At 38.2% G+C, this 25,773-nt stretch overlaps 1 protein-coding gene and 2 pseudogenes across 3 annotated transcripts in view; 2 read left to right on the top strand and 1 right to left on the bottom strand.

The window, feature by feature from the left end:
* LOC145968024 (putative fatty acyl-CoA reductase CG5065) overlaps positions 1 to 25,773 on the top strand; it is a 55,859-nt pseudogene that overhangs the window by 12,402 nt on the left and 17,684 nt on the right. The gene's annotated exons all lie outside the window — the stretch shown is intronic.
* LOC145968485 (uncharacterized) lies at positions 10,481 to 11,326 on the top strand. The gene is made up of 2 exons (XM_083093983.1): positions 10,481 to 11,001; positions 11,102 to 11,326. Exons 1-2 carry the CDS (start codon positions 10,671 to 10,673, stop codon positions 11,107 to 11,109), a joined length of 339 nt encoding a protein of 112 aa, XP_082950109.1. The 5' UTR covers positions 10,481 to 10,670; the 3' UTR covers positions 11,110 to 11,326.
* Positions 14,177 to 14,966, bottom strand: LOC145968026 (uncharacterized; annotated as a pseudogene). The gene is made up of 2 exons (XR_014437645.1): positions 14,784 to 14,966; positions 14,177 to 14,705 (listed from the first exon to the last, which is right to left on the bottom strand). The product of XR_014437645.1 is annotated as an uncharacterized LOC145968026 (transcript).

Genomic DNA, 25,773 nt, shown 5'->3' on the forward strand with positions numbered 1-25,773 from the left:
CGGGCGTAGTCAATTTCTTCTAGATTCTTCAAAAGATCTTTATTGAGGTTAGGTACATGCTGTGAGCGTAGCGAGCACATCTCGACGACTGCCCTCTCCCGCGCTTTTTCTTCCCTAGCTATCGTTAGCGACGCAAGAGGCAACTCGCTGTTTGCGCGCGTGGATTAAAATAATAATAATACATTGCCTACAAATAGTTTTGACAAAATAATTATATCTAATAGTTTGCTCTTTTAATCTGCTCATTGATATTGTCTAAGATTATTTGTAATTGTTTTAATAAAAGATTGTAATTGTTTCTTACTTAATACTATATGCTATTGTCTAAGATTATTTGTAATTGTCTTAATAAAAGATTGTAATTGTTTCTTACTTAAATTTTAGACACAAATAAAAACAAATATACAAAATGTATAATTTATGTTTAATTTATATGTTTTCTTTAATTACCATAATAACATATATATAGTTATATATAATTATATATATAGTTGTTTTACCAATATAATATAAGGTAAAACAATAAAACTTATTAAAAATTTTAATTTATTTCTATTTTTTATTAAAATATAAGAAATAAGATATAATAAAATACTTCTTCAATAATACTACTAATCATTTATATTGTATATATATATATATATATATATATATATACAGAGTGGCAGGGAAATTTTGACAGTCCCGAAGTGTGAAGATAGATTGGCTCAAATTAAGAAGGAAGCTACTATACTATTTTGCGATATTCGCAATAATTAACGAAAAATTAATTAAAGAAGATCGACCAATGCGCGCGACTCGAAGCACACGACGGCGAAGGCGGTCTGACTGTAACATAATGGCGGCGCGCGGCGAAGCGGTGATTGGGGAGGGGAGGAGCCTTCGCTACGCGCTTACACACTCATCGCTCCTCCCCTCCCCAATCTCCGCTTCGCCGCGCGCCGCCATTATGTTACAGTCAGACCGCCTTCGCCGTCGTGTGCTTCTAGCCACGCGCATTGACCGATCTTCTTTAATTAATTTTTCGTTAATTATTGCGAATATCGCAAAATAGTATAGTACCTTCCTTCTTAATTTGAGCCAATCTACTTTCGTACTTCGTAAAGGTCAAAAATTGCCTGACACCCTGTATATATATATATATATATATATATATATATATATATATATACAGGGTGGCCCATTTTAATCCATCCAGTCGAATATCTCGAAAACCAAGCCCGGGAGAGAAAAATGTTTCAGACAAAAGTTGTTTGGTTTCGAGGGGGCTATAAGATGGTACCATTGGTTTGACCTTGAAGAGTCATTTGAAGGTCACGTGAGGTCACCTCAATTTTTTTAAATGGCACCCCCTATTTTTTCTTACATATTCTTGTAAGCTGACCTCGAGAGCTTTCCAAAACACTATAATTAAGTACCTTTTCGTTAAGTACTTTTTGAGTTATGAGGCTTGAAATAATTTCTTAATTTTTCATAAACCGTAAAATATCTTGTAAAATATTCATTTTTCGATTATCTTACCTTAATACTTTTACGTACAAAATAATGAGAGGAATCAATTGGTGTAAAGAAAACACATAGTTGTTTTGAAGAAAAAATATATAATTTGCAATTAACAATTCCATATTTTCTCTTAAAAACAACTATGTTTTTTCTTTACACCAATTGACTCCTCTCATTATTTTGTACATAAAAGTATTAAGGTAAGATATTCGAAAAATGAATATTTTATTAGATATTTTACGGTTTATGTAAAATTAAGAAATTATTTCAAGCCTCATAACTCAAAAAGTATTTAACGAAAAGGTACTTAATTATAGTGTTTTGGAAAGCTCTCGAGGTCAGCTTACAAGAATATGTAATAAAAAATAGGGGGTGCCATTTAAAAAAATTGAGGTGACCTTCACGTGACCTTCAAATGACTCTTCAAGGTCAAACCAATGGTACCATCTTATGGCCCCCTCGAAACCAAACAACTTTTGTCTGAAACATTTTTCTCTGCCGGGCTTGGTTTTCGAGATATTCGACTGGATGGATTAAAATGGGCCACCCTGTATATATATATATATATATATATATATATATATATATATATATATGTATGTATGTATATATGTATATATGTATATGTATATGTATATATGTATACAGAGTGTACCAGAAAGATGGGTACCTCGGATTAACTTGAAGGGATGGCATTTTTTGAAAAAGATGTTAAATATAAAAGTTTTAGAGTTTGGAAATGAGCATCTAGTGCTGATCTTGAACTTGAGTCAAATTTAAAAGCCCGCTCCCCCTATAGGACTCCACTTCCGAAGATATAACTCAACCTGTATCTGAAGTATGAGAAATATCAAAATACGTTAAAATAAAAATTTTTCGAGCTGTGTAACCTAAAGTAAACATTTACCATATTTTCCAAATTTTAATTTGAAATATTTAAAATTATAAAATAAAATAAAATATTTTTATACGAGATACATGAATACTTTATGGATATATTAACATTTAATAGATATATTAATACGTTATAAAATATTTTTCATAATATATTTATTTAGATTTTATATATAAGAATGGTTTTTTTTATTCATTATACTTTTTAAAGGTTATACTCAAGAAAATTTTTTGATAATTGTGCAATTGATGATATTAAATATCTGTTCAATGGACAAATAAAAATATAGATTGGGCGTAATAATTATAATTTCTTAAATTATTATTTTGGACACTTTGCTTTATAGAAAAGGGATCTGTAAAAGTACTGTTTGATCGCATACTTAATTTGTATTTGGCGTTTATATTTATACTCCCCTCCCCTATATTGTATAAAATTTCATCAAAATCAAAATTTTCGGCTCGCGAGGTTTCCTTGTTAGTAGAACCGTGACCTCTGTACATAGGCAAAACTGTTGACAAACCGAAAAGAAATTTTTATGTATTTGGCGTCGCGACGCTACCTCGCCGTTTGATATGTTTTATTTTATTTGCGTTTTATGTACTACACATTTGAACTGATTATGTAACATTAAACATTATTGTAGATTAAAGCCAACATTGTGCTGAAACTTTTTGTTTTATTAACTTACGTAAAATAGTGTTTTGCTCAAATTATATTTCTTGATAGTATCAAGATAAAAATAGATGTAAAGATAGATGTTGTTCATTCGCGGAATTAAGTTTTGCGATGATCAAATACTGATATCGCTCAGAGAGAGCGAGAGATGAGCGACGGAAGACGTTGAGATTTTTGAAAACAAGGATTGATTTTTGAACAACGGATAAATCGTCATGTTATTGTTACGACTAAAGGTGAACCGTCGAGGGAACAAAGCGAGCAAGAGAAGGAGAGAGAATGATAGGGAGGAAGCGAGAGGCGAATATTCGATTACTAGATCCTTTTGAATTTAATAAGTCTTTTATTAAAAAAATTAATGTTTTGCCGCGCTTCTATCGCAGAGGTAGCCACAAATGCGAATTATAATTAGACCGACAATAGATGGTCAAAACACGGTCATCATCAAACGTCGCGGATGACATTTGCGCTCGCAATCGATGTCACACGTTAACGAATTCAAAGTTTTAGACTCACACAATAATTAGTATAAAAGCACCACTTTATTGCAGTGACACTTTCCACAAAATCGTCTTTTTATTGTCTCTCGCACTGGCACTCTTCGATCGTTATTTTAATCGGAAAGAACTCTCTCGCTTAGAACTCGCGGTTTGAAATTAATTTTCTTTGTCCTCAGTCGTACGCGGAAAACGAGATCTAACGACCGTTCGCAGAAAAAATCGAGAGCTTCTTTTTTAAGAGGGGGTGAGATACGAGTTGCGCGATACCTTGATTTTCGGTAGTCTCGCCTAGGCTCGTGACCAGTGATGGTAGGCCGGGCGGGTTTTTCGCGCATGCGCAGTAGTAATCACAGTAAAGCAACGGTGTATCAGGTAGCGGATTATGGGCGCAAAAGTTTTGGCGGGCAACAGCATCTGAGTCGGTGATTTTTATATCTTTTTCTTTTTCAGCTTAATTAAATTTTTGATAATAATATATATGATAGTGTGCTGTTGGTCGCTCGTAAAAATTTTCTAAAAATTTTCCTGCAGAAATTTATTTAAGGGCGACCAGTGACACACCTTTTGCTTCTACTAGATACTTCGTTAACGCCGCGTTCGCGGCGCATGCGCGAAAAACCCGCCCGGCCTACCATCACTGCTCGTGACAGACAATTATGAAGGCCTGAGGCAAGACGATTACGCGATTACATGAAATTATACAAAAAAAACAAATTTTTATTCTTACGCGTTAGCAGAGAGAAAAAAAAGAACATAAATTTTCTTGTAAACTTAAATAGATATAAAGTATTATTAATTAGTATAAGTTATTATAAACTTTAGACATGTTTGTGCTGAATTTTTTTGCTTCATTAAATTATTACGACACACCTTATTACGACGCTTGAATTATATTTGAATTGCATTAGAGTTATATTTGAATTTGCATTGGATAATCATTAATATCACATTATGTTTGAGAGATGTATAAGAAATAAAAATTTTTATTTCTTATACATCTCTCAAACATAATGTGATATTAATGATTATCCAATGCAAATTCAAATATAACTCTAATGCAATTCAAATATAATTCAAGCGTCGTAATAAGGTGTGTCGTAATAATTTAATGAAGCAAAAAAATTCAGCACAAACATGTCTAAAGTTTATAATAACTTATACTAATTAATAATACTTTATATCTATTTAAGTTTACAAGAAAATTTATGTTCTTTTTTTTCTCTCTGCTAACGCGTAAGAATAAAAATATATATATATATATATATATATATATATATATATATATATATATAATTTGCAATTAACAATTTCATATTTTCTCTTAAAAACAACTATGTTTTTTCTTTACACCAATTGACTCCTCTCATTATTTTGTACATAAAAGTATTAAGGTAAGATATTCGAAAAATGAATATTTTATTAGATATTTTACGGTTTATGTAAAATTAAGAAATTATTTCAAGCCTCATAACTCAAAAAGTATTTAACGAAAAGGTACTTAATTATAGTGTTTTGGAAAGCTCTCGAGGTCAGCTTACAAGAATATGTAATAAAACATAGGGGGTGCCATTTAAAAAAATTGAGGTGACCTTCACGTGACCTTCAAATGACTCTTCAAGGTCAAACCAATGGTACCATCTTATGGCCCCCTCGAAACCAAACAACTTTTGTCTGAAACATTTTTCTCTGCCGGGCTTGGTTTTCGAGATATTCGACTGGATGGATTAAAATGGGCCAGCCTGTATATATATATATATATATATATATATATATATATATATATATATATATATATATATGTATATATGTATATATGTATATATGTATATGTATATGTATATATGTATACAGAGTGTACCAGAAAGATGGGTACCTCGGATTAACTTGAAGGGATGGCATTTTTTGAAAAAGATGTTAAATATAAAAGTTTTAGAGTTTGGAAATGAGCATCTAGTGCTGATCTTGAACTTGAGTCAAATTTAAAAGCCCGCTCCCCCTATAGGACTCCACTTCCGAAGATATAACTCAACCTGTATCTGAAGTATGAGAAATATCAAAATACGTTAAAATAAAAATTTTTCGAGCTGTGTAACCTAAAGTAAACATTTACCATATTTTCCAAATTTTAATTTGAAATATTTAAAATTATAAAATAAAATAAAATATTTTTATACGAGATACATGAATACTTTATGGATATATTAACATTTAATAGATATATTAATACGTTATAAAATATTTTTCATAATATATTTATTTAGATTTTATATATAAGAATGGTTTTTTTTATTCATTATACTTTTTAAAGGTTATACTCAAGAAAATTTTTTGATAATTGTGCAATTGATGATATTAAATATCTGTTCAATGGACAAATAAAAATATAGATTGGGCGTAATAATTATAATTTCTTAAATTATTATTTTGGACACTTTGCTTTATAGAAAAGGGATCTGTAAAAGTACTGTTTGATCGCATACTTAATTTGTATTTGGCGTTTATATTTATACTCCCCTCCCCTATATTGTATAAAATTTCATCAAAATCAAAATTTTCGGCTCGCGAGGTTTCCTTGTTAGTAGAACCGTGACCTCTGTACATAGGCAAAACTGTTGACAAACCGAAAAGAAATTTTTATGTATTTGGCGTCGCGACGCTACCTCGCCGTTTGATATGTTTTATTTTATTTGCGTTTTATGTACTACACATTTGAACTGATTATGTAACATTAAACATTATTGTAGATTAAAGCCAACATTGTGCTGAAACTTTTTGTTTTATTAACTTACGTAAAATAGTGTTTTGCTCAAATTATATTTCTTGATAGTATCAAGATAAAAATAGATGTAAAGATAGATGTTGTTCATTCGCGGAATTAAGTTTTGCGATGATCAAATACTGATATCGCTCAGAGAGAGCGAGAGATGAGCGACGGAAGACGTTGAGATTTTTGAAAACAAGGATTGATTTTTGAACAACGGATAAATCGTCATGTTATTGTTACGACTAAAGGTGAACCGTCGAGGGAACAAAGCGAGCAAGAGAAGGAGAGAGAATGATAGGGAGGAAGCGAGAGGCGAATATTCGATTACTAGATCCTTTTGAATTTAATAAGTCTTTTATTAAAAAAATTAATGTTTTGCCGCGCTTCTATCGCAGAGGTAGCCACAAATGCGAATTATAATTAGACCGACAATAGATGGTCAAAACACGGTCATCATCAAACGTCGCGGATGACATTTGCGCTCGCAATCGATGTCACACGTTAACGAATTCAAAGTTTTAGACTCACACAATAATTAGTATAAAAGCACCACTTTATTGCAGTGACACTTTCCACAAAATCGTCTTTTTATTGTCTCTCGCACTGGCACTCTTCGATCGTTATTTTAATCGGAAAGAACTCTCTCGCTTAGAACTCGCGGTTTGAAATTAATTTTCTTTGTCCTCAGTCGTACGCGGAAAACGAGATCTAACGACCGTTCGCAGAAAAAATCGAGAGCTTCTTTTTTAAGAGGGGGTGAGATACGAGTTGCGCGATACCTTGATTTTCGGTAGTCTCGCCTAGGCTCGTGACCAGTGATGGTAGGCCGGGCGGGTTTTTCGCGCATGCGCAGTAGTAATCACAGTAAAGCAACGGTGTATCAGGTAGCGGATTATGGGCGCAAAAGTTTTGGCGGGCAACAGCATCTGAGTCGGTGATTTTTATATCTTTTTCTTTTTCAGCTTAATTAAATTTTTGATAATAATATATATGATAGTGTGCTGTTGGTCGCTCGTAAAAATTTTCTAAAAATTTTCCTGCAGAAATTTATTTAAGGGCGACCAGTGACACACCTTTTGCTTCTACTAGATACTTCGTTAACGCCGCGTTCGCGGCGCATGCGCGAAAAACCCGCCCGGCCTACCATCACTGCTCGTGACAGACAATTATGAAGGCCTGAGGCAAGACGATTACGCGATTACATGAAATTATACAAAAAAAAACAAATTTTTATTCTTACGCGTTAGCAGAGAGAAAAAAAAGAACATAAATTTTCTTGTAAACTTAAATAGATATAAAGTATTATTAATTAGTATAAGTTATTATAAACTTTAGACATGTTTGTGCTGAATTTTTTTGCTTCATTAAATTATTACGACACACCTTATTACGACGCTTGAATTATATTTGAATTGCATTAGAGTTATATTTGAATTTGCATTGGATAATCATTAATATCACATTATGTTTGAGAGATGTATAAGAAATAAAAATTTCTAAGCGCTTGATGTTGAAAAATCATATTGTTGTATAATTGTAACCAATTTTATCTTTATTAATTAAACAAGCACTGTCAATAAGTCAATATCTGGTTAAGCAAATATTAAAAATGGTAATTATGCATAAAAGGGGCCTCCTCTCCGATTTGCTTCATTTTTAAATATGTTATAGGGGAGATCTTCCCGAGTAATTTCGTGTGTGTATATATATATATATATATATATATATATATATATATATATACAGGGTGACCCATTTTAACTTAGGCAGCCAAATAACTCGAAAAATAAGCAAGATAGAGAAAAATGTTTTAGACAAAAGTTTTATGGTTTCGAGGGGGCCATAAGATGGTATCATTGGTTTGACCTTGAAGAGTCATTTGAAGGTCACGTGAAGGTCACTTCAATTTTTTTAAATGGAACATCCTATATATTTTTGTACATTCTTGTAGCTCATCTCGAGAGCTTTCCAAAACACTATAATTAAGTACATTTTCGTTAAGTAATTTTTGAGTTATGAGGCTTGAAATAATTTCTTAATTTTACATAAACCGTAAAATATCTTGTAAAATATTCATTTTTCGATTACCTTACCTTAATAGTTTTATGTACAAAATAATGAGAGGAATCAATTGGTGTAAAGAAAACACATAGTTGTTTCGAAGAAAAAATATGTAATTTGCAATTAACAATTCCATATTTTTTCTTAAAAACAACTATGTGTTTTCTTTACACCAATTGATTCCTCTCATTATTTTGTACATAAAAGTATTAAGGTAAGATAATCGAAAAATGAATATTTTACAAGATATTTTACGGTTTATGTAAAATTAAGAAATGATTTCAAGCATCATAACTCAAAAAGTACTTAACGGAAAGGTACTTAATTATAGTGTTTTGGAAAGCTCTCGAAATAAGCTACAAGAATGTACAAAAATATATAGGGTATTCCATTTAAAAAAATTGAAGTGACCTTCACGTGACCTTCAAATGACTCTTCAAGGTCAAACCAATGATACCATCTTATGGCCCCCTCGAAACCATACAACTTTTGTCTAAAACATTTTTCTCTATCTTGCTTATTTTTCGAGTTATTTGGCTGCCTAAGTTAAAATGGGTCACCCTGTATATATATATATATATATATATATATATATATATATATATATATATATATACAGGGTGACCCATTTTAACTTAGGCAGCCAAATAACTCGAAAAATAAGCACACTACGAAAAAATGTTTAGAATCAAAATTTTGTCATTTCGAGGGGGACGTACAATGACGTTAAAATGAGCCCCCCCACCCCTCCCCCTGGGCGGTGAGGGGGGGCAAGTTTGAAATCTTTAATGGGAACCCCTATTTTTTATTGTATATTCGGAATCTTTGGCTAAAAACACATACAATTTGTCTGAAACATTTTTCTCGATTCATGATAGATGGCGCTGTAATCGACGAAATTCAATTTCTTCGATTTCTCTTACTGAGAACCCATGCTTACGATTCTGCAATAAATTAACAATAAAAATACCACGTTTTCATTGTTAATACTCGAAATTAGTCTTAAAACAAACTTCTCATTATTTTTTATTACTCATTAATTACTTCTCAAGAAACTGCTTTTAGCGTAACCTGCCCTTTAGGCAACTTGAATGGTCCAAAGTACCGAGACATTTTGGACTTTCCATCTGATGGAGTTCCTCTAAGTATCCCTCCAAAATTTTGTCCATTTAGTGCCAAAGTCACAAGTGTTTATGTATTTTTTTAACATTTGTACTCTGATAAAATTCTGGTAAAATGGCAAATTATACGCCTACAGAAGTAGTCGATATTCTTATAACCTTTGGCGAATGTGGTAGAAATTACAGACTTACTGCCCGTACTTATGCGGAGCGATTCCCAAATCGCCGCCATCCTACTGATCAACAAATTATAAACATTGAAAGGAGATCTCGTAATAATCCACTTCATCGCGAAAGGCGAAGGAATAGACTTCATAATAATAATGACCCTAGATTGCTCGCAGTTTTGGCTATGGTTCATCAAAATCCCCATATTAGTATCCGTCAAATAGAACGAGAACTGGGAATCCCTCAAACTACGGCACATAGATTGTTACGATCAGTCAATTACCATCCGTATCATATTACTCTGGTACAGGAATTAAGTGAGGCCGACTACGTACTCAGAGTACAATTTTGTAGATGGGCTCTTGAGATGTTAGATCAGAATCCAGATTTTTTTAGTAATGTTTGTTTCAGTGATGAAGCAACATTCATCAGCAATGGTAGTCTCAATAGGCATAATTGCCACTATTGGTCACCAGAAAATCCACATTGGTATCGTGAGGTGCTTAATCAACATCGTTGGAGTTTATATGTATGGGTAGGCATTTGCAATGGCCAAGTCATTGGACCTCATTTTTTTGAACGTCCAATTAATAGTCCAATGTATTTAGAATTCCTCGAAAATGATTTGCCAGCATACCTAGAGAATGTTCCCCTTGCAGTTAGACTAAATTTATGGTATCAACAAGATGGTGTTCCTGCTCATTATGCTCGTATTGTACGGATGTTTTTGAATCAAAGGTTCCCAAATCGGTGGATAGGGCGGGGTGGACCAGTTCTGTGGCCTCCGAGATCACCGGATTTGAACCCCCTTGATTTCTTTTTATGGGGATACGTTAAAGATGCAGTGTATAGTAAAGCTCCAACGACAAGATTGAATATGATGGAAAGAATAAGAAGAGCTTGTGAAGCTATAACTCCTTTAATGCTAGAAAATGTACAACGTAACTTTCGCTGTCGATTACTGTTATCCTTAGAAAATAATGGTGCACACTTTGAGCATCTCCTCCATGCGGAGAGAGCTGATAACAATGCAATCTTGCCTTAACTGGTTGGGTCACCACACGACCTTGCCTTCACTGGCTGGGTCACTACTTGACCTTGCCTTAACTGGTTGGGTCACCACACGACCTTGCCTTCACTGGCTGGGTCACCACACGACCTTGCCTTCACTGGCTGGGTTACCACACGTTCAAGCACCCCGAATTGTGAGAGGCGAGGGGACTCACGTTAATCAAGCACCCCGAAGGGAACAGAAAACTGCTACGTCCACGACGTTGTTCCTGGGTTACGCTAAAAGCAGTTTCTTGAGAAGTAATTAATGAGTAATAAAAAATAATGAGAAGTTTGTTTTAAGACTAATTTCGAGTATTAACAATGAAAACGTGGTATTTTTATTGTTAATTTATTGCAGAATCGTAAGCATGGGTTCTCAGTAAGAGAAATCGAAGAAATTGAATTTCGTCGATTACAGCGCCATCTATCATGAATCGAGAAAAATGTTTCAGACAAATTGTATGTGTTTTTAGCCAAAGATTCCGAATATGCAATAAAAAATAGGGGTTCCCATTTAAGATTTCAAACTTGCCCCCCCTCACCGCCCAGGGGGAGGGGTGGGGGGCTCATTTTAACGTCATTGTACGTCCCCCTCGAAATGACAAAATTTTGATTCTAAACATTTTTTCGTAGTGTGCTTATTTTTCGAGTTATTTGGCTGCCTAAGTTAAAATGGGTCACCCTGTATACAGGGTGTTTCATTTTAATCGCCCCAGGCAAATATCTCGAAAAATATGGAAATTATGAAAAAATGTTTCGGACAAAAGTTGTTTGGTTTCGAGGGGGCCATAAGATGGTACCATTGGTTTGACCTTGAAGAGTCATTTGAAGGTCACGTGAAGGTCACCTCAATTTTTTTAAATGGCACCCCCTATTTTTTATTACATATTCTTGTAAGCTGACCTCGAGAGCTTTCCAAAACACTATAATTAAGTACCTTTTCGTTAAGTACTTTTTGAGTTATGAGGCTTGAAATAATTTCTTAATTTTACATAAACCGTAAAATATCTTGTAAAATATTCATTTTTCGATTATCTTACCTTAATACTTTTACGTACAAAATAATGAGAGGAATCAATTGGTGTAAAGAAAACACATAATTGTTTCGAAAAGAAAAATGTAATTTGCAATTAACAATTACATTTTTTTTTTCGAAACAATTATGTGTTTTCTTTACACCAATTGATTCCTTTCATTATTTTGTACGTAAAAGTATTAAGGTAAGATAATCGAAAAATGAATATTTTGCAAGAAATTTTACGGTTTATGTAAAATCGTCATATAAAATATTAATATTAAATATTTATTTAAGATAATAGTAAAAGTAATAAATATTTTAAAAACACTTATTTAATCTAATTAATTTTTAAATAGATATCATACGATGTATGAATATCACACACATTCATGATAATAATAATATTAATATGTTAAATGTTTATTATGTTTACCGCATTCTTCAATCGAACACATGATCGCGTTCGATAGCGCCAGTAGTACCTTAACCTACCGCAACCTACCATGACAAAAAACTGCTTGCAGTCGCCGAGTAATTATCGTCGCATTGTCGCGTCGTGTAGTAACGTGTCCGCGCGTGTTTCTTTCATCGAGTGATTTTTAATCGCCAACAGTTATTATTCGACAGTGATTAATAGTGATTAGTGATAGAGTCATTAGTAAATTTCTCGTCTCATCGAGTGAGTAAATAAATGTGATTACGTTAAAGTTTATGAAAGAAGAAAAACTTTCAGTTAATAATTTAGTGTGGATTTCTTGTCTTTTGCAACGTGATATCTACGTTAAATTTGAGAACGTACGATCTCTGGAGGCCTGCCCCGGCCCTATCTTAGGGTCCATCCGCCACTGCTATTTGGTACAGTGGGGATTTTAGTATATACTAGAGGGATCTTGGAGGATGTGGTCACTCTACGGCGTTGTGCTCGTCGGTGCCGTTTCATACGGAAGGCCAGTCGGAAGCCAGCATGCACGCGAATACCTCCACCGGCACTTATTTGGTCAGCGAGCGACCTTTCAGGAATCCTCCGTGGCAATCGGCATTGCATCCATCAAGTAAGATACCAACATCGCTCTGGAGTCGCACATCACTGTGTTAAAAAGCAGCATTAGGTGTGAGGTCTGGATAGCTCAGTGGTCTAGAGCAATTGCCCGGAAAGCGAAAGACTCGGGTTCGATTCCCGATCCAGCCACTTGCACCTCACATATTTTTCTAGTCTGTGAATATTGTTTTCTAGCAATTATTCGTTAGGCTGAAAAATGTGTGAATGCTCTCTCCACAGGATATGCGTCAATGCCGTTGCCACGGATGGATTCTGTCGCTCGTTGATCAAATGGGCGTAAAGACACGTCCGACCTCCTCCCACATACATCCCTATCTTTCTCTGAAGGAAAATTCATTTCTCCTTCAAGCAATTACAGCAATACATCAAAAGTCATCGAACAAGGTAATAATAACTATTTTTTGACGTTATGTGAAAACAGATCTCGGGAAGTCAGAGGGACAGTGTGTCAAAGGAAATTCGTGAAAAGAGAGGGGTTTTTAGTGGGTAGGGAGTACCGAGTTGGTAATTCGACTTGGTACTCGAGTCCCACATAACTCACTGGATCGACAGTAGTTAGTACTAGGAGAGTTCTAACGCAGGGATCTCAGGGGGGGTGAGGGGCGAGGGGATCTCAGCGGCGCGGGGGAATGACGTCACGCAGGATGGAGGGGGATGACGTCACGCGGGTTTTAACTCAGGTCCTATCAGGGATGACGTCACGTGGGACGGAGGGGATTTCGGAGGCGCGGGGGCTGCGAGGCGGGGGACGCACGTATAAACAAAAATGGCGGTATTCCTTTGAAGAAGATTTTGGGTCTCTCTCTATCCCTCCCTCTCTCTCACTCTCTCTCTTTCTCTCTTTATCCCTTTATCTTTCTATTCCTCTCTCTCTCCCTCTATCCCTCTATCTATCTCTTTATCCCTTTTATCTCTCTTTCTCTCTGTATTATCGCAAGTATACAATATTAGTCATAAACTTATATTTTGAGATATTTCGGGGTCCGACGTTTTCGAGCAATCTGTGAATCATAGCGAGATAACAACACATTTTCAACCCTAGGTTCAGTTACAAAAAAGTTTTTTCTTTTGTGCTCCCAACAATCTCTGAATATCCCTCTCTCTTTCTCTCTTTATCCCTTTTATCTCTCTCTCTCTCTCTCTCTCTCTCTCTCTCTCTGTCATCTCTGTATTATCGCAAGTATACAATATTACCAGTTAATAAACAATATAAATAGAAGTATTCTTTGAAGGATTGGATGGATGGAAATGCGTGCGAAGAAATTACGTCATGATTTAGACTTAAAACTCTTTATTTATGTTTTATATATATTTTTCTTACGTACTATGGACTAAAAACTAAAGCTGCCAGTTCGCAATCGACGTTGATGCTTGTTGAAAGCGTCACTCGCGCGTATTACATTTGATATTTCTTTCGGATTTATTACAGTGGACGCGATATTGGAGAATTGCGTAAATTTGACATCAACTGTTTGGATAATTTTATCCAATCGATCAAAAGTTACATCTATGCATTGATCGAGATCGAACATACGATGTAACGTCGATTCGACCATCATCAAGCATACGTTTGAAGATTCGAGACTTATGAGTTTGACGTCGTTAATCGTACGAACTCTCACTGTTAGCGGTCCAACGCTTATGAAATTGTAGTCATCTTTAGAGTCGTTCCGAAGTAAATTTTGAATAATGCGACGTTGCTCGTAGAGTCCCTTCCACGTTTCGAGAGATAATATCAGTTCCTTTCCTCGATGATCTCCTATGGCAATCTCCACATAACTCGGTGGACCCACGTTGATACCAATTTCGAGGAATTTGAATTCCGTAGCTGTCAATGCGTATCGTCTACCTAGTATACGAACCGCACGACGCTCCAACGAAATGCTACAGAAAAATTAAAATTAAATAATAGTAATAATACAATTTGTAAAAAAAAATAGAAAGAAGTTAAACGAAACTTACTCGTCACATTTGTTCTCAAATGATGGAGTTTTATCACGACTCGGTACGTAATTATTCACGCGTCTTCCGACGCCGCTTCTTTCGACGTAGTACATTTCTCTGGGAGTTATGAAAAGTGAACCACGAGAGCGGTGTTAACGCGACACTGATCGTATAAGAAATAATCGAGTATACATGACGCTCATCTTCCAAAAGTATAATGTGGTGGGGGGATCAATGCTTCTAACGCTCTGAAATTTAGGAGAAGGGGAGACGGCGCTCAGATAAAAATTCTTAGAAACGCAAGGAAAGAATTAGGGAGGGGAAATAAGAGATAAAACATATTAATGTTTACATTTTTTTTAATTTTTCTTACAATTCTTTCTGGCGTTGCGACCACCAGTTAAATATTTTGAATACATTTTGTAATGCACAATTCTTAACATGTTTTCCACATCGCATACTATTGGTAATATCTAATTTATTTAGAGAATCAATATCTTTATAGTCTGCATCCAAGGTTTCAATAATATAGCCGTTTCCCATATCGCCTAGTATATCGGTCAGCCATTTTCGTTTTTCAAGTCCTTTAACGTACACGACAGATGATTCTTTTTCGTGTATCGTACCAACGACTGCTGTTGTAATTACACGCTGAGCCAAGTCATATGGAACGTTTCCGTCTTCCCATTGTAATCCGTGATGATTTCTAATCACCCATGAAACTTGACGTTGCTCAGATTGTGTTAGCACGCTCCACGGTACAGGACTTGCGAAAAAATAACGCGAGAGAACATATCCCTTCCTCAGGACTGCCGCTTCTTTCACGAAGAATAGTTTGTCGATGATAAATCCTTGCAGATCCACAAACGTTGATATAGACATGACGAGATCTCTCTCTCTCTCTCTCTCTCTCTCTCTCTCTCTCCCCGATGCATCAGTCGAGAGGAATGACAAACTCTAAAATCATCTCGCAGCACTTTGATTTATATCCTCCTCCCCTCTCTCTTGTGTCGATGTTATCGCTTAGGTGATTTTGCGTACAACGTTGGTCAACGGATTGTACTGGATCACACGATCGTGTATGATGAGACAGTACGCAGTGGTATTCGCCGGCACGTTCTCCTTACATTCGAATTCCAATCTCACATCCACGGTTACGCTCTTAACCGATTCGTTTTGTCGAGAACAATCGATAATCACGAACGGACCCTGACGTTGAAATATATAGACGGAGAGACTCGGCTCGAGATACTCGTATCCGTAATAGTTCTTGCAGAAGCGCGCGTACGTGTCGTACAGAATGGCACATCTGCCTTTATCGAAATCCAGATTCATATCGTCGTACGGATAACATTCCGAATTCAGATAGAGTTTCATGTTGATTAATTGGCAGTTGTCGAATTGAGTCGCATTCTTAGACATGGCATTCTTTCGGCCTGTTTGCAGAGCGAAGATAACGTATCGTGGTTTCTCCAGTTGAGTCGCGGTCTTAATGGTCCATGAATGCTTGGTTGTAAGCTGCAATAGCGGATACTCGTACAGATCCCACGAGCGAAAACCCATGCTGAGATATCGTCCGCTTTCCAGAGCACGCAGCATCGACAGTTTTTCGATCTCGCTCAACAGCACGTGAGGCATTCGCCATTGTATCTTGAATATGTTCATCACAGGCTCCAGCGTTGAATTTGTTGAAACAAACAAACAATTATTATCGTTGCGCGATCGTATTAAGATCAATTCGTGACGAGCGTTAATCACCACTCGTTTATAATCCTCGCAAAATCCCAATAACATGTGGAACGGTACGCAAAAATTGAAATGTCCATTCGTATAGGTCGATGGATCCCAGCCGGCGTTTTTCATAATCACATTTCTATCGGTTGATACCGTTACATAGTTTTTGAGCGTAGTAGTTATTCCTACGTTTCTATTGCGATCAATCTCAACGCCATCGAGTTCGTATCGAATCTCATCGAACATGAATGCGACGCAATTATTTCCCAGTACCACATCACTTTCTCCTTCAACTGTTGCTCTGTTGTTCGTTAGTTGTCCCTCGATGTATAGGAAACTCTCGTACGGCAGCGTATACAGATCCTGTTGTTGTATGGGTATTCTTATCTCGTCACTATGTCCGAACGTTGTATTGGCGAACGGGTTGTACGTGTGAATCTCGATCTTGATGATACGATTGTCAAAGATCGGTTCATCACCGATGTTGAGAATGTCGGTCATCGTTCAGCTGTTTCGCACCGCAAATCCCAAAGATTGTAAAAACGCAACGTTCGATGCGCTGAGTTTCTTTTTCTTGGATGATTTGATATTAGCGAACGTCGACGTTGTTGTTGTTGTTGTTGTTGGTGGTGGTGTTGCTGGTCTCGTAAAGATTGCGTTATCTCTCACGTCTTTCGATCCGTTCAATACGAGCATCTCATACGTCGCATACGTACGTGCAATCTTACGGTGATCTCTTCTCCTCCCGAAAATCGAGCAATCGTCCGTTCTGGTCGACAACGCGTAACGTTAAATCCGTAATGCTCCGCGCGATGATCGGCAGGTAAATGATCTGGGCAGGCGTTTCCGATATCTTATATCCCGGTGGTACCCTCGGTGAAAATTCATGTATCATATGAACGAGTATGCCGTTGTTATACGCATCCGCGGTCATGTTACACTCTATACGGATAATATTCACGTTGAGAATGTTAATCGGCATGTTTGATTCGTACCATTTTCGCGGCTCGAGAATACGATTCGAGAATCCTAGCAGCGATCCAATGTTGTCGGGTTTGGTAAAGTTTATTCTGTAGCCACATTTGATCTCGCTCCTCATTGTATTGTAATTAGCGCGGAGCACTATCGGATATTCACCATCTTCATAGTCACCGCCGTCAATGTGTTTCTTATCGCGATGTTTCCGTGAAATTGCATGTTTCAAAAATTCATGTATATTTTGCAACTCATACGATGCTTCGGGAATCGTAATTTCCTCGTCGTCTTTGCCAAAGTAAAATTTATTATTCGAGGAATTCACATTCGGTATCGTGTGATAAGTCTCAAAATCCGTTAGACCGAGCTCGTATTCGCCGTCGCTCAAATCTATGGTGGGAAAGAAGTTTGCCGTGAGAACGCTACTCTTCCCAGTCAATGTGAACGTCATAGACATGTCGACGAAACTGTTTAACGAATACTGAGTTAAATAGCGCAATATCTGTCTTTAAATTCACATGCATCAACCGTTCGAAGAAACTGCAAGCACAATTGTCCGCAGATACTCTGATCGTAAGTTTGAACAGGTGTGTAATTGTACTGTATCTTCATTACGTTTCGTCCGAGATATCGCACCAATTCATTCGGTGGTCGAAGATTGCCGAAACTGTCGAAATATATAGCGCGATTCCCCTTCTTTGCTACCCAATGAGTACCTGGTCCTTTGACGCTATCCAAATTTACGATGCCGCTCTCGTTTTGATATATATCACCGATCGGTAACGAGTTGCGCATGAAAACACCTCTAAAATATGGAATGTGCATACGTTTTGTCAGTTGTAGCAATTGTATGTTGGTAGTTGCGCCCTGCGGCATTTTTAGCGTCTCTTTGACGTTTTTTTTTCTCGTTGAAGCTCCTCGTCCGTATTTGTAAGGAGCGAGATATAATCCGTGACCTTCCATGGCGCGATTGTGACGTAGCATCTCTTGCAACTGACGTTGCGCGGCTTTTCCGTCGTTCACCACTTTCGCTACACCAGCCGCTCCACCGATCAGGGATCCGAGCGCACCCAACATTGATAGAATCGGCAATACACCGCCGCATTTCGCTACCGGAAGTATCCGTTTCTTCACCGTTTTTTTCTTCGTCTTCGTCTTCAGACCCATACCGAGCTTCGTCTTGGCTTTCATCGCTGCCTAGACAGTTGTGGCGGCGGCTCTCTCACCGAGAGTCGAATCTTTCGCAACGATGCGATTCCGCGCTTTCTCAGCGAGCATCCTATCCGCCGCGTGTCTCTCGATGAGATCGTTGCTCCGAGAGTATGCTATATCGTGTTTGCGACACGCCGCGTCCAATGGATTTATACCTCGATCGCCTCTGACTAATCACTTTTGCAACCGCGTGCCTGGTCCGCAAAACTGATAGCCGGGAATATGGAATTCGATCGGAAGTGTGTTTATCGCGTGATTTAATAGGCCTCTACCTATTTTCGTTGACATTCGCCGCAATTCTTTATCAACGGCGCCGGACCGTCGATGTGCGTTTCCTGCCACGGCTGATTGTAATGTTCGTAACAGCGACGATACGTCTAAACCTCCGGATCCGCTTTTATGTGTTCCGGAAGTTTGTCCCACACGTAGTGGACGTAATCACCGCACGTTCTCAATAGAACTGCTTTCGGCACAAATTGTAGCTGTTCGACGCTCAAATCGCGAATATCGGAAGAATTTGTTAGCAGGATGAACATTTTTTCTCTACTGAGCGACTCGTGATTTCGCGCACCTATAAATAGGCAGGCGTTCGATCCAATCAGCAGTGTTGAAAAAATGAGATTCGTACGACAACCTTTGACGATATGCGTGACAAATTGCGACGACAGATTACGATCAATGGAGGACAACGCGGAGATGCGCAGGCACGGTACGATGCTACCGACTACTATACGCGCGATCGTTTGCGGCCCCTCGAATTATGGTAAAACCAACGTTCTGATAAGTCTACTGGAAAGCCCGCACGGTGTACGTTTCGAGAACGTGTACGTGTACTCGAAGTCGCTGCAATAGCCGAAATATCGATATCTGGAGAATTTGTTGATGCCGATTGACGAAATCGGCTATTTTACGTTCTCCAATAACAGTGACGTCATTCCACCGAGCGAGGCACGTCCAAACTCGATTTTCGTCTTCGATGACGTGGCGTGCGACAAGCAAAATACGATAAGAGAGTACTTCTCAATGGGTCGTCACTCGAACGTCGACTGCTTCTATCTCTGTCAGACGTACGCGAGAATACCAAAACATCTTATACGCGACAACGCGAACCTGCTGATCTTGTTTAAACAGGACGGTACCAACTTGAAACACGTGTACAACGATCACGTGAATACCGACATGTCGTACGGGGATTTCAGTGAATTATGTCGTACTTGTTGGCAACAAAAGTATGGATTCCTAGTGATAGATAAGGACAGCTCATTTACGAACGGCGATACAGAAAAGGATTTAACGTGTTCGCGATACCGCAAAACGATTAGTCGCTGTCGACACTCGGTCGACATGGCTGAAAGCGATAATATTCGCGAGCGTGAAAAGATTCCGAGGGAGATTGAGAAAACGAGCGAATCGATCCGCAAGAAACATCGCGCTTTGAAGACCGGTAAGATCGACGACGATATCGCGGTCAAGACCCATTTTAGGCCTATTATTGAACTATTACAAAATATCGTCGACAACTCTAGCTTAATCGCGGTGAAAAACGAGCCGGAGAGTAACGCTGACGCTATAATTAAAACGTTACCCATCAAGCGGTACAAGGAGGAAGCGGAGGAGGAGGAGGAGGAGGAGGAGGATACGACACCGAAAAAGAGACAACGATTGAAGGCGAATCGTTTATCGACATTGCATACATCGGATGAACCGCTGATAACCTCCACACCGTCCGCGACAACGAGAATCGTACAACCCACGATACCCGAATCACTCGCAATCGAAAATGTTTTCGAAACCATGGGCAACCCGCTCGAATCACCATCTGTTCGAAACATGTTACAAACGTTGGAAGGTCAAAAAATGTTACGAGAGCACTTCGGGCCACTGGCACAAAAGTACATGGGCGCTCACCTTAGTGGCGACAAAAAAACCAGATCGATTATGTGTACGGTGTCTATTTCGACAAGAATGAAATGTGGCTCGGTAACAAACGATTCGACATCGGCGCAGATGACTCTATAATCATAGACAAAGTGAGGTACATTGGTACACCTGGATTATACGAGTTGATCTTCAAGAGAATTCCCGATGATGACATATACACTGAGGACGATATGCAAAAATATAAGAGCATATTAATGGCGACGAGTGCGCATAAACGTCAATATGATGCGCAAGGTCAATTAAAGAGCAACAAGGGATACAAGTATAAACACATAATTGCACCGTTGATGTCGATCGAATCGAAAAAGAAAAAATGCGGTACGGGAGTATTCATACCTCGCGCGATGACGCTAACCGACAATAAGATCGATTACGTGTACTGGGACGATCCCAACGAGCTAGTGGATCGTCTACGATTGCTCGACGCTTCGCGCCGAGCTGGCCACAACGCTCACGGCAACGAGATCCTGTCGATCATCGATGAACTTCGCGAAGTTGGTCTTATTATAAATTAAACGGTGTCTCGACAAAACTGATCAGTCGATCGACGTCACACGCATCGAGAAAAAAATGCCCATCAACAAATTTGGATTATTCGAACGAAGAAATGAAGCAATTAGAACAAGCGATCATTGGGGTAAATCGGTGACAAGTTATTTGCGTCAAAACACTCTGTGTCGCGTCGCTACGTACTATGACGCGAGGTCGCGCAAGATTCGTCGTGTAGCGCAACCTGAAGCTGATACCGATGCAGTCAACAAACTGTACGTGGAACAATGCGTTAAAACGTTGAAGAATCAGCAGAAAGAATCAGACGAGAAGCTGACTGCGTTCGAGAGGGACGTGCGAGCTTTGCAGACTGCGATAAACGAGCTTCGGCATGCGATTAACACTAATTCAGAAACGGCTATCAACCTGTAATGAGCGGCTGTAGTGAACGGTTTAGGAGCGGCTATTGTACAATTATTAAACATCTGCAAAGGTTTATCGAACGGCTATCGATCGGCTATCGAACGGTTATCGAACAGCTACGAACAGCTACGAACGGCTATCGAACGGCTATCGAACAGCTATGAATGGCTATCGAACGGCTATCGAACAGCTATGAACGGCTATCGAACGGGCCAGGAACGTCTAGCAACGAATGATAAAACGCACGGTGATACTCGAGGCACACATCGTTTGATCGACGAATCGAAACAACGATGGATCGGCGATCGGGAATAACCGAGGAAGCGAAGAAACAACATAGTTTAGAGAAACGGCAGTTGGTGAACGAATTGCACGCGCCGGCGAGAAAAAATTTTCCCCGAAGACACGTCATAGTGCGGGGATACGATGGCCTGTGGCAAGCTGACATTGTCGAGATGCGTCCGTACTCTCGTTTCAACAGAGGTTACCACTACATACTCACAGTCATCGATGCGTTGAGCAAGCACGTGTGGGCCATACCACTCAAGAGTAAAGGCGGAAGCGAGACAGCTGACGGTATCGCCGAGATAATTCGAGATAGCAAAAGATGTCCGAAAAACTTACAGACTGATATGGGGAAGGAATTTTATAACACTGACGTGCAACGGCTCATGCGGAAACATGACATCAATCACTATTCTACATATTCGGTATTGAAGGCATCGATCGTTGAGCGATTCAATCGCACGCTGAAAAACGACATGTGGAAGATGTTTACGCTGAACGGATCTTACAAGTGGATCAGCGCGTTGCCGCGACTCGTATCGGATTACAACGCGCGCAAGCATCGAACGATCGGTATGCGACCCGTCGATGTTACTCCCGCGATCGCTGAAAGACTCTTGGCTACTGTGTACAACCATGTAAATATCGCGGGTCCGGCGAAATTCAAAGTAGGTGACTCGGTACGCGTTAGCAAGTACAAGACAGTTTTCGAGAAAGGTTACACGCCAAATTGCACAACCGAAGTGTTTAAAATTGCAAAAGTACAGCATACTAATCCCGTAAGCTATCTACTGGAGGATTATCGCAAAAAATCTATCGCTGGAGCATTCTACGAGTACGAGTTGCATCGCGCAAATTATCCGGACGTGTATCTCGTGAAGAAAGTACTGCGTAGGAAGGGTGACGAAGTTTACGTGAAATGGTTGGGATTTGACAATTCGCACAATTCTTGGATACATAAAGACAATGTGATTTAATTCATACAGTGTTTATTTTTAATTTTCTGGAAAAATATATGTGTATAACATATATATAATATTTGAAAAATGAAAATATACATAAAAATCCTTATCAATATTCCTTGCGATAGTACATGTATTTTTAATATAAGATGTATGAGATATGCATTACATAAAAATATATGAAATATAAAAAATACCAAAAAATCTTTATTAATATTTCCTTTAGTAGTATATTGTATCACACACACACACACACACACACACACATTTTACATTTTACATTTAATATTTGAAAAATGAAAATATACATAAAAAACATGAAATATAAATGTGTAAGATATGTATTACATGAAACTATATGAAATATAAAAATACAGAAATATATACATGGTTGTGTACAAAATATATACAATTAATAATAAACAAAATATACATTTATTTACAAAGGTATGCTATAATGTCCCCATGGTAACGTGTCAGTCGAATCAGGTACGATATACCGCTTGTCATCGTACGGACTCAGAGCAATTTTCGTCTCGCGGACGGTATACACTTTGTGCAATTTCGATCTTATACATGACTGCTGTCGCGTCATTTCGATCTCATCGTGCAAACACTGCGTCTAATCGTCGAAGGTTATATTACGCGCTACGACATTACTTTTGACGCCTTTAACCTTCTTCGTATCTTTTTTCCACTCTCACCGCGTACATCTTTGCTCTAAGCCCGACGAATTCGATCATTATCGCACCGTTATTTTCATCCTTCATTAAACCCGGTACTTTTTTATTCACGAGCAGTATACCGTACGCGTTATCAATTAGATAATCACTCGTATCAAATCGGTTGATATCGCGCCTCATGTTTTCATACACATCGACGCATTCGATGTGATATAATAGACTATCTGTGTCGGTGTACATTACTCGGCATTTGTCGCGATACAGAGGAAACATGTACTCGTGGTGAAATTCGTACAAGCACGTTTTAGAAATGTCTAGTATGCACATGCCGACATAGATTAGTTTATAAAATTTTACTTCTAGTTTGCGTAATTCTATGGCAACCAGATTCTCCGAAAAAATACTTCGACTATGGAAATTTGGTTTCGCTATCATTGCTTCTGCGCCGTATCGTCCGTCCCACTTTGTTAATAATTTTACGTCGACACGATTACGCACATTTTCCATCGTCTTGCCAAATACCGCGTTATTCAGGTTATATAAATTTTTTTCAAAATCATTTTTCGCGAGTGTTCTAAACTGTGTATTTAATTCGATATAAATTCGATATAACTGCGAAGCCACGGAGATTGTGAAAACTGTAAAATTCGATGTATTTTTGTAACGCGAAGGCCGTGTCGCGTACATTGCTGTAGATTACGGTAGTGTATCACGTAACGCTTCTTATCGTATAATGTTGCGAGGAGTTTGTCTTGCCGCTTGCCGGGCGGCTTGTCGCGTGTCGGACAAAACGGAAGGTCAGTGTGCGTATCGTGAAGATGTTGCGGATATTCGAGATCGACTTCGAGGATATAACCCGTAGGCGAATCTAACGCGATCGATGCTACGTCAAAATTCGACACGTCGTCGACCCATCGAAAATCGCATAAGGCAACGGTTAACACATTGCCCATCCGTACAAATTATTTACATCGAAATACATCAAGTACGACGATGGTTTCGATGGATCGTACGATTGTTGCATGTACTTGTTATTAGCGCGCGCGTATCTGTTGGAACATTGACTCAGACCACCGCGTATACCGCGTTCGATAAACATGATCATGTCGATGTCGGTAAGCAATTCGAACGTAATCTTTATATGCTTTAACATGGCATCCCACGTGTATCCGGGAAGAGTATAATAATACGCGGGGTCGAGTCCGTAACTTTTGATGCAACTATCGCGAAAGTTTTCAAAAATATCGGCTAATAACAAGACGTCGATTTTCAGGTACAAATCGCTATACTCGCCTAGCGTTCGAATGGAGAATCGCGTCCAGATGTTCTCGGCGTGCGCGTAATCGCTCTCGGATATAGTTTCACCGGTCAAAGAACTGTAAAACGATTCGCGCGGTGGTAAACACGTATCTTGCAACCTATCTACAGAGTCGACGTATTCGTATGGAAAGACGCCTTTCCGTGTTAATAAACTGAAATTTTCTGCAGATAAATTTTGAAATTCCGATTTTAAAATTTTGAGTTTGTCTTTGTCTAGATAAGATGCCAATTTGTCGAGACTTGCCGTAAGAAATTTGTACGAATCGATAAAACTTAATTTTATATAATTTTTCCAATTGTCTTGTGCAACTTTAACAGTTTTTGTAAACGATATATATTTTTCCTTGGTTATCGGAAGTAATTCGATTTCCCCTTCGAACGCTGTGGCTATATCCTCGATAATGAAATGCGCGTCGTAACCTGATAAATTATGAAAGACTATCGGAATATATAATGATTCTTTGTAATTTAGATTGCAATTTGAGTGCGCGGGACCCCTATATCGCCCGGTCAAATGACAATGATCGCGTACGCGTGTATCGTCTTCTTGCATAAACGGTTTTTCGCATATATGACAATGCGTTGCGCTGTGAAATTTTTTCCACTCGTCCGATGTTAAATTTACCATGGGGACATTTGTAGTTATTAAAATAGTCTTTACACGTAACGCTAAATTTTTAAGTTCTTCGGCGAACCACAAAACGCAATCGGCGCTATGGCGAGAATTATAAACGGATAACGAGTCGTCGTACGAACAATGCATATAATACGCTATACTAAATACCCGATGGTGCTGGTACGCGTTCTTTTCTTCCTCCTCCTCCATCTTGATCAAAACGCATTCCAAGTCGGCGTACACGATGAATGGAAGCTGCTCTTTCCTGTTGTAATTGTTGAACGATAACCACTTGTCCTTATCGCTCGGCAATCGGATAGCGCAGTCGTTCATCTTTCCGCAGTCTACCGTATGTAACTGCAACTTGT

This window comes from Camponotus vicinus, unplaced genomic scaffold (genome assembly GCF_025532165.1).
Source record: "Camponotus vicinus isolate PSW18456_S1 unplaced genomic scaffold, iyCamVici1.0 SCAF_3, whole genome shotgun sequence".
NCBI classification, from domain to species: Eukaryota; Metazoa; Arthropoda; class Insecta; order Hymenoptera; family Formicidae; genus Camponotus; species Camponotus vicinus.

Bases quoted from the DNA above. Each gene is read 5' to 3' on its own strand.
- LOC145968485 (XM_083093983.1), top strand. From the start codon at position 10,671: ATGGTGCACACTTTGAGCATCTCCTCCATGCGGAGAGAGCTGATAACA.